Source organism: Dothidotthia symphoricarpi, assembly GCF_010015815.1.
Source record: "Dothidotthia symphoricarpi CBS 119687 unplaced genomic scaffold P153scaffold_9, whole genome shotgun sequence".
Classification (NCBI taxonomy): domain Eukaryota; kingdom Fungi; phylum Ascomycota; class Dothideomycetes; order Pleosporales; family Dothidotthiaceae; genus Dothidotthia; species Dothidotthia symphoricarpi.
This window is the reverse complement of record NW_022985016.1, coordinates 529,422-546,569: the sequence shown is the minus strand read 5'-3', so window position 1 is coordinate 546,569 and position 17,148 is coordinate 529,422. Positions and strand designations below refer to the sequence as shown.

The 17,148-nt window shown below is 53.8% G+C and overlaps 6 protein-coding genes across 6 annotated transcripts; 3 read left to right on the top strand and 3 right to left on the bottom strand.

The window, feature by feature from the left end:
* Nucleotides 1-608: 608 nt before the first annotated feature.
* Nucleotides 609-1,745, top strand: P153DRAFT_375496 (uncharacterized protein; the record flags this gene model as incomplete). Its single annotated transcript, XM_033669592.1, has 2 exons — nucleotides 609-1,564; nucleotides 1,622-1,745. 2 exons carry the CDS (start codon nucleotides 609-611, stop codon nucleotides 1,743-1,745), a joined length of 1,080 nt encoding a protein of 359 aa, XP_033524255.1.
* Nucleotides 1,746-3,525: 1,780 nt separating this feature from the next.
* On the bottom strand, nucleotides 3,526-7,147 carry P153DRAFT_366368 (uncharacterized protein). Its single transcript, XM_033668038.1, has 4 exons — nucleotides 7,011-7,147; nucleotides 4,449-6,922; nucleotides 4,271-4,392; nucleotides 3,526-4,215 (listed from the first exon to the last, which is right to left on the bottom strand). The coding sequence occupies exons 1-4, from the start codon at nucleotides 7,095-7,097 to the stop codon at nucleotides 3,875-3,877; spliced, it is 3,024 nt and encodes a 1,007-aa protein (XP_033524254.1). The 5' UTR covers nucleotides 7,098-7,147; the 3' UTR covers nucleotides 3,526-3,874.
* A 102-nt stretch (nucleotides 7,148-7,249) lies between these two features.
* P153DRAFT_339092 (uncharacterized protein) lies at nucleotides 7,250-10,595 on the bottom strand. The gene is made up of 2 exons (XM_033665814.1): nucleotides 10,160-10,595; nucleotides 7,250-9,975 (listed from the first exon to the last, which is right to left on the bottom strand). The coding sequence occupies exons 1-2, from the start codon at nucleotides 10,369-10,371 to the stop codon at nucleotides 7,506-7,508; spliced, it is 2,682 nt and encodes an 893-aa protein (XP_033524253.1). The 5' UTR covers nucleotides 10,372-10,595; the 3' UTR covers nucleotides 7,250-7,505.
* Nucleotides 10,596-10,916: 321 nt separating this feature from the next.
* P153DRAFT_315201 (uncharacterized protein) lies at nucleotides 10,917-13,982 on the top strand. The gene is made up of 2 exons (XM_033664942.1): nucleotides 10,917-11,027; nucleotides 11,077-13,982. The coding sequence occupies exons 1-2, from the start codon at nucleotides 10,959-10,961 to the stop codon at nucleotides 13,918-13,920; spliced, it is 2,913 nt and encodes a 970-aa protein (XP_033524252.1). The 5' UTR covers nucleotides 10,917-10,958; the 3' UTR covers nucleotides 13,921-13,982.
* Nucleotides 13,983-14,252: 270 nt separating this feature from the next.
* Nucleotides 14,253-15,723, bottom strand: P153DRAFT_339086 (uncharacterized protein; the record flags this gene model as incomplete). Its single annotated transcript, XM_033665813.1, has 1 exon — nucleotides 14,253-15,723. Exon 1 carries the CDS (start codon nucleotides 15,423-15,425, stop codon nucleotides 14,253-14,255), a length of 1,173 nt encoding a protein of 390 aa, XP_033524251.1. The 5' UTR covers nucleotides 15,426-15,723.
* A 208-nt stretch (nucleotides 15,724-15,931) lies between these two features.
* Nucleotides 15,932-17,134, top strand: P153DRAFT_225757 (uncharacterized protein). Its single transcript, XM_033662659.1, has one exon. It carries the CDS (start codon nucleotides 16,025-16,027, stop codon nucleotides 16,913-16,915), a length of 891 nt encoding a protein of 296 aa, XP_033524250.1. The 5' UTR covers nucleotides 15,932-16,024; the 3' UTR covers nucleotides 16,916-17,134.
* Nucleotides 17,135-17,148: the final 14 nt, after the last annotated feature.

Here is a 17,148-nt window from a genome sequence, read left to right as displayed (position 1 = left end):
TCACATCACACAATAGCCGAGTCTCCGTCGGAGCAACTAGCCGCTTCTGGGTATATTTGACGAACGCTGAGGACGCCGTTCCATCATGTTGGACGCCTCTCGCATCCTTCTATGTAGTTTCATGATTGCACGCTGACAATTCGTTAGCATCACAGCGACAACTGAGAGCCACGCGAATACCTGCCGGAGATGCATCTCTTCCTAACCGAATAGAACATGTCGTATGCCTGCTGGCACAGTAAAATCTAGCCTAACATCTACTAGGATCACTTAACGTACTGCAAGCGGCTGACTTCCATATCATAGGCACAACTGAGAAAACATGACGCCCATATGGAATCCGGGATCTTGCAATACTCCGGTTCTGCTCGGATATGGACGATTTTCTTTTCACTCCATTAGACAAGGCGAGGCGTCGAAGCAGTAAGCATGTCCACGTCAGCTTCCAGGTAGACATCAAATACATTGTAATCATCATCCGACTTCATATTTAACCATCCGTAACTCACGGGCCGCTCTTACTATGCAACCGGCAAAATTCAGGCAAGCCTCTTCTCGCTAAAGTCTAGACGCCCCTTACGGTGTAGGCCTTGTTGAAAGTCCTCATAATGCTTCTCCCCCCGCTAGACGTCGCAGTCTATCCAGTCTTCACTATGAGTCGAGGCACACTTCCAGCTCGTCCTTCATCCACCGTCTCATCTTCCTCATCGTCCTCATCGACTTCGTCAAGAACATCTAGTTCTACACCTGATTTCTCCAACATACAGGAACTTATCTGGGCTCTTTTCCGTTCATCAAAGATCACAGTTGTACAAGCAGAACGCATACAGGGACATCTCCGACAAGTGTATCTCACAAAATTCGCAGACGGCAGTTCACTGGTGATAAAATGCCCGCCATCACACGACATTCGCCTTCTCCGCCATGAAAGACATCTTCTGGAAACTGAGCGGAGAACGCTAGAAACCCTACATGAATATACACAACTCCCAGTTCCTCATGTCATAAAATACGACAGCCATGGAGGGCCTCTTGGCTCGCCTTTCCTCATGACGAGCTCCATCCCAGGGCGCAGATTGTCAGATCTGTTATCGTGCTTAACCACGAACGAAAGAAATGTAATCGATCGAACACTGGGTTGCTATGTCCGTAATCTCACCACATTATCCGCAACCCAGTTTGGCGTCACACATCGTGTCTTCGCAAGCAAAGGAAGCTCGTCCTGGCGCGAAGCCTTTCTCGCGCTGTTGGAAGCCGCACTGCGTGATGCTGAGGATATGCTCGTTACGATCCCATATGATAGTATCCGATACTACGTCGGCCGACAAAGCCACCTACTGGATGAAGTCACCGAGCCCCGCCTCGTTGCTCTGAACGTGTGTAATCCGCAGAACGTTCTCATCGACGAGCGGACAAAACGCGTCACGGGTCTTGTGGGCTTTTCGAATGTAATCTGGGGGGATCCGTTGATGAGTGGAGGGATCGATGGGGGTAATCCGGCCTTCTTCGAGGGGTTCGGGGAATGTCCTTCGAAGACAGGTGGTCCCAAAGCAAGGCTCTTGATGTAAGTATTCATTGATACCCCGTTGTTATTGTCGTTTGAGACTGACTGCTGGGAAAGGTACACAATATACAGAAACATAGTGCGCGTTGTAGAGCACCATTACCGCCCACATCTCGATATCGACGAACTAGATGCTCGTCGCGGACTGAACTATGCGCTCAACGACCTTGCGCAGATGTGACGTCTCGGCTTGTGTACTTATTCGCCGACTCCACACTACCCAGGGCCTGATCAGATGGCGTTGGCTCACCGGACTCCAGTCTCGTGATGGCCTGTTTTTGCCTCGTTCTTCTGCTCACTATGCGTTTCAGCAGGCGAGTTTACTACGTACATGACATGAATTTATCCATCACGAGTGTATGACGTTGGAACCTAGTGAGCGTTGAGATTCTATTCTGCAATGATAGTAACTTACATGGTATATTTGGATTATCGCCTACGCAGGTATAATACGGCGTCTGGGCCTGGAAGCCTTGCATGCTTCTGCAAGGCGTTGCAATCCAGCCAGACTCTTGCGAGTAAGACTGGGTCCGGAGTTTAGACTGGATGTGGCGCATGTGGGCGTTGGCTGTTCGTGATTTGAGAATGCTTATCCTTTGTTGTGGGGATTGGCGTTGCTTTGTGTGTACTCAGCCACAGCCACAGACAAATCGTAGCTCGCTCCATACTTGACTTATTCCCGAATGAAAGTATCATTGGTACATGATCTATCGAAAGTGCTTCGTTTATCTATCCCAACCTACAAGTCTACCCATCACCATTCACCATATATCTCAAAGCCCATACTCCTACCACTGCACTTCCAGTCTTGGCTATCACTACAACCCTACCCAATCTTATGCAGGCTAGCCGAAGAGGCGTTCCTCGGCAACGTCGCCCACGCAAGCTGAGTAGATAGCGGTACCTAGCATCCGCCAACACAAACGTCACCACTTTAGCAAAAGAGGAAATTTGGAATATGCAGCAAGCAGCAAGCAGCAAGAAACCAAGAAATCCCCATGAAACACAAAGCAACACATCCGGGGATTATTTGACAAATGGCTAGAACAAGGAAAGAATTCGCCGAGCAGAACAGAACAGAACGGAAACACCCAACCGCAAATCGCATACCGGCAGCACGCATCCGCACACAACCGCTTACCCATTCATTCCCTCCCTTCCTACAGGGTAGGTACACGGCAAACCCCCAGTAATAAATCAATCAATCTATCAATCAATCAACGCCTCTCCACACATCATCCACACCAAGCACTACCCACCGCCCAACCCGTCCCATCCCAACCCAACCCATCTCCCTCGCCTACCCCTGTCCCGACCGTTATCCCATGCCCCGGCTTGCTGAACCCGCGGATTTCGGACCGACTTTCAACCAATTAAATCGCGTCGGCGTGTCGGCATTAAGCCTTGCGTTAGAACATCTTTGGTGTTGAGTTCTGGTTTTGATGTTCTTCGGCTATTGTACTCTGCTGTTCTACTGGCCGAAATCTGCGGGTTTAGCAAGCCGGGGCATGGGATACCCAAATGCTCCTCCCTCGCTCACCCCTGCACGTTTCTAGAAGCGGGAGGGGCCTCGCTTCGGCGCGCCCGATCAGGCGTACCGCTCGCTAAGGCATGCTGGTGCGAGGCTTGGGGGCGGTATGGAGGGTGACGACGACTACGGCGACGATGGGAGTGGTGGTGGTGGTGATTGCAGTAGGGGCAGGGTTGAGGGATTGGGAGGGGAGGGAGGGGATGCGGAGTGTGTTGGCGTGTTTGTCGGGGGGTGGTTTGGGGCTTATTGGGACGGGTGAGTTGATGCTTGTTATTGGTTTTTTGCTGTGCGTTTCTGTGTTATTTTGCGGGATGATACATCCGCCGGCGTAAGTATATGGACACGTTTTGTGAGAAAGCGGTGTATGTTTGTAGTAGTAGGTACACACTTATACGTAGAACCTGGGAATAGCGATAACATACATTCACGCGCGCATGCATGCATCCACGCCCAGTAGCTGACTTTCTTCCAAGCGAGATTCCAGTATGGGCTTGGTTCGTTGCGTATGAAGTATGCATACGGCTGGGGTACTCGGCCGTGTCAAAGATATGATATTCATCATAGGTAGGTTGATGCTGGGTATTTGGGCAACGGGAGAACGTGGATGTACTTATTCTCTCATCTCATCTCATTTCATCTCATCTCATATCATCTCATATCCTCTGAACCCCTCATCCGGAACAATATCATTCTCCATCATTCCCAGAACAGCGTGATTATCAACAACCCCATCCAAACCTCTCAGTTCTCCTCCAACCCAACCCACCCCACCCCACGCCTCACAACCCAAACTTCCCCTTAACAGCCCCCAACACAAACCCCCTCTTCTGCTTATTAACATACTTATTCACATCCTGCGCCCACCCCGCACTATTCTGCTGCAGATTATCCATACTATCCCCCACAGCGTTTAATTTCTCCGTTCGCTCGTTGAATTGTCTCGACGCCCAGGCGCCCCAGCCTTCGTTTGTAGCCTGCATTTGTGTAGGGTAGGAGGGGTATTGTGAAGAGGATGCGGCAGCGTTTGGTTGGGCGGCACGCTCGGCGCGGCGTTGTTGTTCTGCTTCGGAGCGCATTTGCGCGAGTTGGCGTTTGGAGGGGGGACGGTCGGGACCGCCGACTAGGGGGGGATGTTAGTAGATGGAGGGGATGGTATGGGAGAGGGAGGGACGAACTGAGGAGGTCTATGTCGGCGGGCGTTACATATTGGGTGCCGGATATCCATTGTATGTAGCTGATTGTTGGGCGTGGGGGAATGAGGAGGTCTGGGTTTAGTAGGGTGTCTTTGGTTCGATCGCTGTTTGGAATTAGTATACCCAAACCACGCAACATCTCGAGGGAAGGGTTACTCACAGTTTCAGTCCTGTGCCAAAAACGTTGATCAGAACCATCTCCGCCGGACCTTTCCAGCCCAGAATATCTCCCGTGCTGGTTATCACAGCATCGGAGAAACGGCGAACATCGAGAACGTCGCTGACTTTGACGGATCCAATCTCCTTGAACGCAGGCAGAGAATACGCTCTCGCACATCCGTCCCCATACAGCCCAAGCAACGCATAGCCAAGATCCTCATACCGCACGACAGCGGCTGAATCGCACAGAAACTGATCCCAAGTCTTGTGTGCACCCTTGTTGGTAGCCGGGCGGAAGAGCCTCACACCTGAAGTAGTGACTGCCAGTAACACGCCGTTGATCTTCGACCCCGTCCTGAGACCAGCGACGGCAGCTTGTGAAGCATATGCAGGACGGCCTGTCTCGGCGTACATAGGGCAGATATTAATGATCCTGTCGTCCAAGGAGCAGGCGCCTGCGAAGTGTGCTGCATATCGGCCTCCAGCTTCTGGAACGAGTTTGAACGTCGCGAGATTGCCCAGGTTAGTCCCGACATGGAGGAGGATACTAGAGTAATCGTCACCGTCGAGTGTCATGACACTGAACTCAATGCATGTCAACCATTGTGGCTTGGGTGCAGCCTGGCTAGAGCTCCGTCTGAGACTCCCTCGTTTCTCCGTAATGAAGTCGCTGATCGAACCTCTGTATATCACTGCTGGTCCTCTCAAGTCGATGATAGCTAAGCTTCCGCCCTGGAAACCAGCCGCGACGAATCCGACGTCTGAATGCTTGAGCGCGGTGACCGGTCCATCAGCCTCGTTTAGTAGCGTGAAAGGCAACAGTCCTTCTTGAAGGGCCGCTTCGGTTCTATCCAGGATATTGGTAAGTGCCTTTATCTTATTCTCTCCAGCCGGAAGGTCTTGCCCAGGTTGTTTGTTAGTGTTCCATCTAAATATCACTACTTCGCCAGTCTTGAGGCCTATAGACAGCTCAGAAGCAGTGCCAGCAAAGGACGTCCGCGTGACATCGACGTTCTCTTGCCGTCCTACAGCTCGAGCAACGTCAACCTGCAGCAGCGCATCGTTCTCGATCTCATCAGCATGTCCTGCGTCCCAAAGCCTTACAGTCCCGTCGGCATGAGAAGTCTGGACGACGTTGCGGTGCTCAAATCTCTTGAGAGGATAGACCGCCTCTGCGCCACCGTGGAGGAAATTTGGGCCATGCTGCCGTTTCTCTGTCATGCCGAGCCACTTTGTACGCTCTACTGGCGCAAGATTTGCATAGCCAATGTATGGGTGTACAAGTGTCATGGAGAGGGCCAACTGATTTGTAGGGGTGATGGGCATGCCACTTGGAAACGAGAGAGTGATGAGCTCTCCGGAAGCAAGCAAAGCAATGATGGCTATGGGGTCGTGGCATCCAGCAAAGTGTGGGGAGGAACGAGGGATCAAGCATAGATCGACGACTTCCGTGCCAGGCGGACATGGTAGTATCCGTTGTCTCTTGGGGTTTTCGAAGTGATCCGCCAGCACTTGCCACGACGAAGTGGCGTAGACAGGTGTTCGACCCAACTCGAAAAGAGTAAGACTCTTGGCGGATATGTTGGACGGCTGTCCACCAGCGACAAGTATCGCAGTGTCGTCTGGGTCCTGATTTGGGCACCAGGCAATCTTGAAGATGGGTGATTTCAACGCGAAACTTCCCTCAAGTGCACCAGGGTTGAAGCTGCCAGGCCCTGGGTTGTTCACATTGGTATCTTGCAATGTCCTAGCCTGGACAATTCTCCCGTCTTTGGGGTCCCAGACGACGATACTGCCATCCTCATGGCCGGTCAAGATGAAGGTCCCTGTCGGGTGCCAGACAGCCTGTGTCAAGGGCGGTTCCCTCTCTGTATGTATAGAGCCAGGGTCCGAGTCGCCTCCAGGCGCCCCTTTCGGAAGCAAGTAGTGGAAGAAGCTCAGCGCTTTGTTCTGCTTGAACGAGTATACGACAGCACCACAATTGTATCCAATTAGCAGGGAGCCGATGTCGCGAGGATGCAGGGCCAGCGTGACGACGGACGTCGGTCGCGACAGGGGAAACCGCTCCTTCCACAAGTTCGGAATCTTCAAGGGTGTGAGGGCCTGTCTATCCAGGTCATAGGCAAAGACGTCTCCATACTGTGTTCCAAGGAGCGCATAGTCGATGGTGGGATCGCTATGCAGCGCCGTGATCTTCGCAGCGGGGGAGTGCGCATTCACCAGGCTCTTCGTCTCTAGTGAGAATACAGACAGGTCGTTCCTCGAGTCGACACATAATATCTTCTCGCCGCAGAATTGCAGTATCTTGACCGACGCTCGGTTTGGGAGCGGCAGCACCACCTCGATTCTTTTCTGGCCGAAGACATAGATCTGGCCGTTGCCGAACTGGCTTTCGCCTGTACCGACGGCGATGAGGGATTGTACAGGGTCGTATGCGATTTGCGTTATCTTAGAGTTTATGCCATAGTTGCGAATCTGTCTTCGTCAGCTTGTGACGACCAGGCTGGTGGAGAATGCCTTGGTGCACATTCGCGGGGCGTGACGGAACAGCGCGACTACATACATGATCAAGCACAAAGAGATCAGGTCCCAGGCCAGCAGAAAGGTCGTTGCTGACGCCAGCCTGCTTTCCGCGCAAAAGTTGTGCCATGGTGGTGAGATTGTGAGTGTTTCATAGCTCGTGTTGCGCAAGAAGCTGCGTTTGTCTTGGTTGCTGGGGTTCTAGGAACGCGCGCCGGGGACATGACGCAACGCAGGGTCCACGGCACACTAAGACGGATCACTCGGAAATGTGTATTCAATACCAAGTATACATGTGTCATTCTACGATAGACTGGGAGCATAGATCCTCCGATATTTCATGTACGAAAACACACTGCTAGTATTGCATACTGCAAGTGTTTGTTCACCCCCAAAGCCAAAACGGAACAACAAAGGCAAACAGAATATCCTATTCACTTCCTCTGACTATACCTGAATAAACGCCAGGATATCATATAGTACCCAAACCACCCTACAAAGCTTCCCAAGAAGCCAATCTCCTCTTGAACACTCCTCGCTAAGTCGACATTGATGCTCCATTCACCTGCCCCCCATACGATGCATTCGGCGGCTGAGGCGTCCTAGAGCCTTGCCTGCTGTTGAAACTATTCTGCGCCGCCAGCCGTGCCTGCGACTGAGCCGCCACCTGCGCCTGCTGTCTATCAATCATCATCTGCTGAGGATTGTAGGCAGAAGAAACAGGGACTTGCGGAGTAGTGCCGTACTGGGACGGTCCATAGTACGTACTGCGCAATTGACCCCCAGACACCGGTGTGCCATACCCAGCAGGCCGCGTGCCATAGTTTGACTGAAGTGGCGCGGCACCAGTTTTCATAGGGGACGCATTGCGTGCTTGTGGCGTCTGCGTCGTGTTGTACATGGGTGCTACGTTTTGGGACCGTGGATAGTAACCGTTCTGGCTTTGTTGTGGGGCATATCGATTCTGACTTTGAGATTGGGGCGTTGCTTGATATTGCGAGCTCACAGGGCCACCGTAGTTACTCGGCTGCGCAGAACGCTGCGGATAATATTGTCCGGAAGCTGTCTGTCCGTAACTCGGCCTTGGTGTTTGCTGATTGTATGATGAAGATGCGGGAAAGCCTGGTCTGGAAGAAGATGCATAGGATGTCGCCCCTGCTTGATAGCCCTGGGCGGGACCTGAGGGCGAGCGTTGAACATGCATCGAGGATGACCGATGGAGCGACTGTTGCTGGGGGTAGTGCAATGGCGTAGCCTGTACCGGACGAGCGGTCGATGCATGAGCAGAAGGCGTGGGACGAGCGTACTGAGCACCGCCGGCGGCGTAGTGAGGATGTGTTCCAGAACCAGTCCGCGTAAGAGTGGCAGGGGCGACCACTGGTGCTGGTGCTTTTGCGAGTCTAGAAAGCTGGTCTTCCTCCAAGACACCCCTGTACTCTTTCGTGTCAAAAAGAATTGTGCGGCTGATGTTGAGCTCCTCTAGTTGATCGCCGTTCAGCTTAGCAACCGCATATGGTGGCAGCATTGATACCATTACAGTCAGCTGTGACTTGAGCATCGAATACACATCAATCTCCTCCGAGGATGGTGTCAACGGGCTCCCCGCCAAAGACGCAAGGGATGCGTTCTGAACCACGGGCGTGCGCGGATTTGTTGTCAACGAAGAATTTCGTATCCGTTGGTGGGACGCCAGGGTTTGGAGAAGTTCGGAGATCTCCTGTAGAATTTCATCCGTGTTCTTCTCTGCTTCACTCCTGTGGTCGGCTTCGAGGAATGGGTTCTCTTCAACGGGGACAAAATTCTCAACAGCCTCCTTGAAGTCTTCGTCCAAGTCAACTTGGCCAGTCTCAACCTCGGCGACTTCCCCGACATCAAGCAGCGCTGGATCGATAGGAAACATATCGTTGAAACGAGTCTCGCCCACCTTCTGCCACCACACCCTGTTTTTGATTACTTCAGGGATGATGGCTGAAGCGTCGTCTCGGGTAGGTGCAAAGCTAGAATAGGCACTGCGAAACAGTGCGTCTTCTCGCGCCTGCTGAACTGCAACAAGAGTTGATTCGGGAGGGGGCTGCTGTGCTTCGCCAGTGCTCAAAGCTCGTTGCCTGCTCTTTTGCCTTGCTGTTGGTGACGTTTGATCCTTGGGAATGTCGATTCCGCCATATCCCAACCATGATCCAGCTGATAGTTGTTGATGCGCGTATGACTGGGAGCCTTTCCGCTTGGGTTTAGGCGTTTCTGGTGGTGCAAAAGTGATCGTGTTGCCTTTGGCTATTGTCGGTTTCGCGATCTTTGGGGGGCTGATCTGTGGCAGGTGCGCAGGCGCTCGGAAAACCTCTCCTATCGTTGTAGTCTTGGTCTTCTTGCTGTCCACTTGGTCTGGAAGCGGGAATACCTCGGTCGTCGACATGAAGTTTGGCAAAGATGACTCTCGCAAAGGCAGAGTGACTTTGACCGAGGTATCGAAGTTCGATGCGCCATCTGTTGGTGGGATTCTCTGTGGTTGTTGCAAGCTGGAGAAAAGCTGCTTTGGCACTTGGGCGGTGCCGTACAGCGTGAGGACCGTTCGGTTCTGCAGCGTCTCCGGTTCTTCCTCCTCTTTAATAGGAATAGGGGTGCCTTCGTCTTTCGGCGTCTGTTTTTCTACTTCGGGATCGGCGTCGCTTTGTAGAGATTGAGACCTGCGCGCATCTTCCCTTTCGACAAGGTTCCTCAGAGTCTTCTGGAATGCGAGCGCCTTTGCCTGTAACCTTGTATCTTCGAGCGAGGGTGGCGCGTTGGACACTTCGTTATCACCGCTGGATGCGAGGATTTCGGCGACGGCACTTTCCACGTCTTTCTCCAGTGCCTGCAGGGAGCTATATGCGCCATCCTGTATTAGACCAGTAATGGTGGTGGTAGCAGCAGGTGGAGTCGATTTGGCGCGCTTGGAGTCTGCTTCGCCGGATGAGCTCCGTGTTGTGGAAGAGGCGATGGGGTGGGTCAGGATGGAGGGCTGAGTGTCGTGGCTAATAGGCGTCAGCATAGTGACCAGCATGTAGGCGTGGAAGCGCAAGACAGAAGCATTGCGACGCGACTGGCGCATCCCAGCTCATGCAGCCATTGCATGCGTGCACACACGGATGCGCGCAGATGGCGGAGAGAGGAAACACACTGGCAGGCCAGAAGAGCGTCCCTCTTGTCATGTCGTACCTCTTCAGAACAGTAAGGAAATCCTCGAGCGCGGCCTGCAGAGAGTAGGCGTGCCCACTCGTAGGTTTCCCTCGCGCCGGCAGCGACACGCCATTGGCGACAATCGCATTGGTCTCGGTTCGTTTTCGTTTTGCAAGGGACGGCGAGGCGGGCGCGGGCGCGGGCGACAGCGGTGGCGGAGACAGAGTGCCGTTGGCAGTGGCAGTGGCCATGGTGACGGGTGATGGGGGATGCTCGTGATGCGCGCGATGCTACCGGAGGAGCAACGCGCTTCAGGGCGGCCGGCGTTGTCGTCAGCGGGCCTCCGTCACCAACATTCACTGCTCTGGAATATGCAAGGGCAGGTCCTGCAAGCACAAACGACGCGTTCTCGAGCTGGGCGTTGCTTGCTAGCACGCGCGGGCGTTCGGGTAGATTACGTGGGTGAAGGCGCGCGGTGGAAACGGCTGTCAAGGCTCGTTTTTGCAAAGTCCAACCCGCGAAGAACGCGAGGCAGGCCGCCAAGACGAACGCCGCAGTCGCACCGTGTCGATCCCAACACGGCCAACAAACCCAGACCCACGCTCTCGTGAGTGAAATACAATATGTCTAGCATAAGATTGCTTCTTCCTCTGCTTCTCCCATGAATGTTACTGTCCCGAACTGGGCGATTTTCTGCTGTGCTAAGTGCATGTCTCAAATGGGCTTAGCTCACTAAACTAGCATCGACTTCAAGTCTTGTACGGAAAACCGTCTTTTATTCTCCATCTGCTCTCCACCTTGACGCAATTGACACCCACGCGTGTGCAAACGTCGATGAATGCCCCTGTGCCTGTCACTGGTCGCATGGCGCATCTCCCGCCGCACATCATGTCTTGTACGCCAATTGGTAAAAAACATATGTGCACTTCCAAGAGAAGAAATCTGACTTGGCATAGACTTATCCTGCCCTCATCGCAACCCACCGTCGAAAGCAACGTCTATCAACATGTACGCACCTTTCGCCAAGTGCCACTCTAGCCCATACTGTGTCAAGCCATTCCTCGAGACCCTGGACCTGCAGTGCCATACCCCTCCACCATGATGGATCCCAGCTATCCAGGAACTACTCTGCTCAAAGCTCTGACGATGGAGTCTTGCCAGAAGACCATGCGCTCGAGGAGAAGACAGAGGATGTAGTGGACCCTCTCAAGCCAGACGGTCGGGTCCGCATGCAACTGAGCCGTAGAACCAGGAAGGCTCGGCGACAAAGTCAACCTTTGTATGTGCTGGAGTCGATCCATAATTCTGCTCGAGACCTATATACCACCAAGCCTGATTCGCGGCTTGATTTGTCTCATACCAGCCATCAGCGCATCAAGCCTGGTGGTCTGCAGAGACGGAGTTCGAGACTCACCCCACCAAGACGGAGAGTGCCCCCTCATCTTTACCCGGTCTCCATCTATACTGTCCTTGCTCGGTATCTCGAGCACCACACCACACCGTCTGAAACGCCATCTGACTTTCAGCATACGCAAAGAGAGCTTGACTGGCTGAGTTCGAAGGGTTTTGACGCCGCAGATATAAAGCCATGGGCCCTTTCTCTCCTAAACCCAGATTCTCTCGCAGCCGCTGAAATCTTCAAGCCTGGTGCCGAATCACCGCCATTCTTCTTGATCCCACTATTTCTGCGTCGCGAACACATAAAAGTATTTGCTCTGGGAGTGGTCATGAGGCATATTAACCTTCGAGTCAAAGACGAGTCAATGGACTGGACGACCCTCAAGATCCTCGCCATTCGCTTGCTCCGTCACGCACGCAAGCTATGGCCTGAATCGATACCCTGGATTGCGGCGTTATTTACTGCTGAAGCGACAAAAATACACGACGGAGTACACGGTCTGAAGCCCCTTTCGCCTCAGATACTCTCAGGCGTCACTCAGTTCTGCAATGCGTTTCTGATGTTGATATCTCTGCCCACCAACGTCAACCCAATCAAGGACTCGCTGTATCAAGAAAAGGCCCAGTTCGATGTCTTGCAATTCATGGCCAATTGCACGCCTGCAATCACCGTGACAAGGACAGGCTTTAGGTCGGTAACTCGAGTTCAACTTACTCACACGAAGACCACACAGGAAAAAGAATGGGCAGAACTCAAAGGTCCTTCGTGGCCACCTTGGAAAGAGGACCGGACAGCCATGGATGAAGACAAAGGGTACGAGTTCGGTGCATCCAGGGCTTCGAAAATCCTTCATCGCATGTATGAAGCTGGGTACACTGCTCGCGGCTGGGAAGACGTGGCGGGGATATATGCTGGTTGGGACACGGATTTGAGTCCGACGATACAGACACGCACGCCGTTACCTCACTTCTCATCGCAATATCGGGATCAGAGACACCTCGGGCATTTACTTTGGGCTGGCCGGATCAGGACGACGAGGACTCGAAGGGAGGCTTGGGCGTGCTTCCTTGCGCACGAGTCGTCGGGCGCGCCTGCACATCAAGAGGTTTACATGGCCATGTTCGAGAAACTGCACCACCTCGAGATTAAAAGGTCGTCTACGGCTGAGTTCCAACCAGACGTAATCCAGGATCCTGAGCAGCCAGCACATGTCTTACTACCCGGTGATATGAAGGAAGTCTCAACAGACCCAACCTCTCCATTGCACTTGGTGCATCTCAGCGAATCGATTCCTACGTACGAACAGCTCTGCGACCGCATGTGCTCGAAGCGCATTCGCCCTACGAAAAGATTCCTCGCGTTCTTGCTGGACACCTGTCCAGATTTTGGGACTGTTCTTCGGATGTTAGAGCTAGCCAAGCTCGACTATAATGGTGGAATAGGACACCTCCTCACAGGTACACATGGCAATGACAGTTCGGTTCACCATATTCCCGGATATCTGCTGGCTGCGTTTATTCGTTTCCTTTGTCGGTTTAGCCGACACCTTCATCTACTTCCGCAGACGCCTGGATTCGTATCACCCGAACAGCATGCCTACCGGTTCAAGCTGAACAGGCAGTATCTGCTGGAATATGCGTACGCACTTCTCTCACACTACCAACCTCATTATCGACCTGCTTGGACTGCCTTCATGGAGAAGGTTCTATTCAACAAGTTCGACCCTGAGCTGCAACTCAAAGATCAGAACGGAAACGCAATGGGTCAAAGCACCCTCCAATACAGAATCATATTCGAAATGGTGGACAAAATGGCCAACATCGGCCTCGACATCGACGATGTTCAATTCCTCCTTCTCTGCACCGTAACGCGCTATTCTGCCCAGCTCGCCCACAAAGGCACCACCTCAATCGAGCACGCAAAACACATCCTCTCAACCGGCTCCCCCCGTCTCCGCGCTTTCTTCCGCAACCTAGTAGGCGCAAACGCAGATACACACACGCTCAACCCCGCAGCAAAACCCCTCCCACCACACGTCCCCGGCCCCGCGGCTCTCCACGCATATGTCCGCGCCCTAGGCATCCTCCGCGACTACGAGGGCCTATACTCGTTCTCCACCTGGCTCGCCAAGCACCACGTCGAGGTCACGGCTCGCGCACAAGCTCAGCACTCGGGCAGCAAGATGCTGTTCCGTATGCTTGTCGCCCTGCGGGCTGCTATGGGCGGCTGGTTGGAGGAAGGCCAGGATAAGAGGCCCAAGGCTCCGCAGGATATCGTGCTGCTTGTTAAGCGTCAGATTGAGAGTGTTGAAGAGTGGGGCGGTTGGCCTAGCCAGAAGTATGTCCAGCTGTATATTAAGGGGCAGTTGAAGACGGCTGCGCCGGGGGTTGGGGGGAGGTGAGGGTCGGGTTGTGTGGGGAGGTTTTGTGGTGGGTAGTTGTTGGTGTGGGGCATGTAGTGGTTGTTGGTGGGGTACAGCTTTGTAGTTAAATTAGAATCAGATATTTGTTATTGTATATTACCCCTCAATGTCTCCATTGTTGTTTCGTGAAACAGTAAACCACAACACGTGTCTCACTGCACTCTTCCTCTTCTCTGAAGCCTTGCACCAATATCTTATTCGTCTTTAATGTCAACAAATCCGCAACCATCTCATTCCCACCCGCAAATCCCCTTCCCACACAACCCAAAAACGCACCGCAACCCCCTCCCCAGCCAGCCACCCGTCCCCCTCTACACAACCAGCCCATCCAGCCCACGAAAAAAGAATCCAAAATTCCCATCCCCGTCCTTCCCCCCACCCTTCACATTATCCAGCACAGCAAACACAACCTCCTCCCACCACCCGCCCTGAAACTCCGTCTCGTGCAGAACCTCCAAAAAGCACGCCGCCACCTCCCCAGGCGGATTCCCAAACACGCCGCACCCCAGCGCGCCGAGCACAAGTTTCGTATGGCCCTTTGACGCCGCCACGCGCAGCGAAACGCGGATCTTCTTCTTCGTAGCCGTGCGGTGCACGTCGTGCTCGAACTTCAGTCGATCGGGCGTGAGGTCCGGGCGGCGGAGGGCGGCGACGCTTATTACGGCTACGACGGGGAGGTTGGCGGGTGGGGTGGTGGGGGTGAGTAGGGTGTGGCCGTTTGGCATGGAGGAGCGGATTATGAGGACGGAGGGGGTGTGGAGGGCGGAGAGGGGGGGGAGGGGGTAGTGGGTTTTGTGGAGTGAGAGGGGGAGCGTGGAGCGGTAGCAGAGGCATTCTTCTTGGGCTAGGGCGCCGTTTTGCCAGCCGCCTCCCGGGGAACGCTCTGAGGCTAGGTTGAGGACTGCGACGGGTTTGCGGGTGGTGGGGGTGGTGTTTATGGTAGCGGTTTTTTGGGTTGAGGAGTCGAGAGGTCCGCTGGTGTCCATCTTGTCACTTGGTTGGGGGCCGTTCAAGTCTTCGCTGATTGTGGACTCGGTGTCTGATGATTCGTTGTCTGTGTCTCCTCCTGGTGTTCCTAGGTGGGTGTGCATCTTGTAGTTTGGATCCAGTTTTAGTGCTGCATCGAACGTGTCCATGTCCCAGACTTTGATCCGCGCCCCCTTCTTCCCCGCTTCTGCATCTCCTTGCCGTAGGACGAAACCCGGGCAGTCCTTTGGGTTGAGCGGCGCTAGATCATTAAGGTCGTGAATCGAGGATGCTGTTGCGTCGAAGTTTGGTTCGGTGGCCAGGATCTGGGGCAAGACGGCTTTTGTTTCGTCTGCGACCTTTTTGAGGTCCATATTGCGACGCCGATCCGGGCCTCGGTGTTGTTTGGTCGACTTTGGCCTGGAATGGGAAGACGCCCTGGATGCATCTGGATAGGGTTGGCCTGGCCGCGAGGACCCTGACTTCTTGAAAAAGGAAAGGATCGAGCCTTGTTGCATGGTGAAAGAAGAGAGGACCAAATCAAACGGAGAGGAGTGACTCTTGGGCGGAGAACAGTGTAGCGTAGCAACGGAATATAGGATTCACTGCAATCAGGGACATGTACAGGAAGAGATTATAGTTCACTGCTCTGGAGGTGTACCGTGTGGAATGTCGTGAAACTACAAAGTTCAGTGAGCGAATGCTTGTGGTGGAGAGTCGAAGGCAGATCAGGCGCGACGCATTAGGCAGCTACGGAGTCAGCGAACGCAGCAGGTACTATGCGAACTCCTCCCGCAATGCAGTTACAGCTAGCTCTTCCAGCACATGTGTACATGAAGCAGGGCATACTAGATCAGGCACCGTTACCCAAAGACCGATGTCAAGCCCAACCAGCTCGGGTCGGGTTCTCCTCCGCATGATGATCAGGTGCAGGTGAACAGGGGTTCAGATGGGCGGTTCAGCCCTGTTGCAGGTTGCATGGGTGCCCCACATTCGCTAGGCGATCTCCAAATGGCCGCGTGCTTGCCGACCAGCTGCCATGAACAGTATATCACACTTCACTCGCATTTAAATTCGCCATCGCCCACTTTCTCCATGTAACTCATCCACCGGCGAAATGCCTCCAACGCAGCTGGCCCACCCCTCGCCAAAGCGCAAGCGAGACCAGCCCCCGCAGATACCGCTGCTCAACACGACGCTCGCTCTACGCCCTGCATCAGCACCACCACGAGGCTGGAGTTCGTCGCGCTCGTCTGGCGCCGATAGCCCGAGAAATGCAGTCGCAGACCAGCTGCGAGGTATGAACCTCGTGGCGACCTCGGCCATTCCAATGTCCCCGCTTACGCCCGTGGACGATGTGGCACACAAGAAGCTGAAGCTGGACGTGACTTCGTTGGGCACAGACTTTGCAAAGACGAGCCTGGAGTCTCGACAGGCTGGCGAGACTTCAGACGCTGTTGCTGTCACGCCACGGTCGGGAGTTCTCAGAGAGATACCAGAGACCCCTCAGACGCCGCAACCCCGCATGTTGCCAGATATCGCCTCCTTTGCACAACCTTCGGTATTCGTGTCGTTTTCGGGTCACACGTCACCGCAACAAAACCCTACATCGACCGCAACAGACCAAATATCGGGCGCAAGAAATCGCTCTCTGCAGCTTGGCCCACTGAAGAAGCCACCGTCGCCCTCACTGTCAGCCCTCACGTGGCAGGTCACTGAGATCACGGGTCATCTCGCCGACCCCTCAACCGACCCAGATGATGATGGTACCGGTCTGAACGGCATTGGCTTCAAGCCGACACCAGCAATGGCGTACGCTAGGTCGCAAAAGAGAAGACAGCAGCTATCTGAATGGAAAGCAAGAGAAGCCCGCGAGGCCAGAGCAAAGCGTAGCGAGAGAAGACGGCGAGGTGTTGGTGGTAAGGCATCCAGAGATTCAACAGTAGAACGAGAAATGCCCCTGCCAGAAGTGGACTTCTCTCAGAGAAGCGTCAAGTTTGCTGTATGACGGCCGACATGGTACTCGTCTCTTCGGGAGTAAACCCTCCTGGAAATACTTGAGTTGCTTGAAACAGCTTCCATCTAAGATTCTCGAGTCCATCAAACCTCTTTACAGGATGTCGGACTCGTCGCGTAGCCAGATGCTGGCATGGACGAAGGTAATTGTAATACTTGGATATATGGCGAAATTGGCGTGTTGGTCTACTCTCTCTATCTCTGTGTACGATGACGATTTCACGA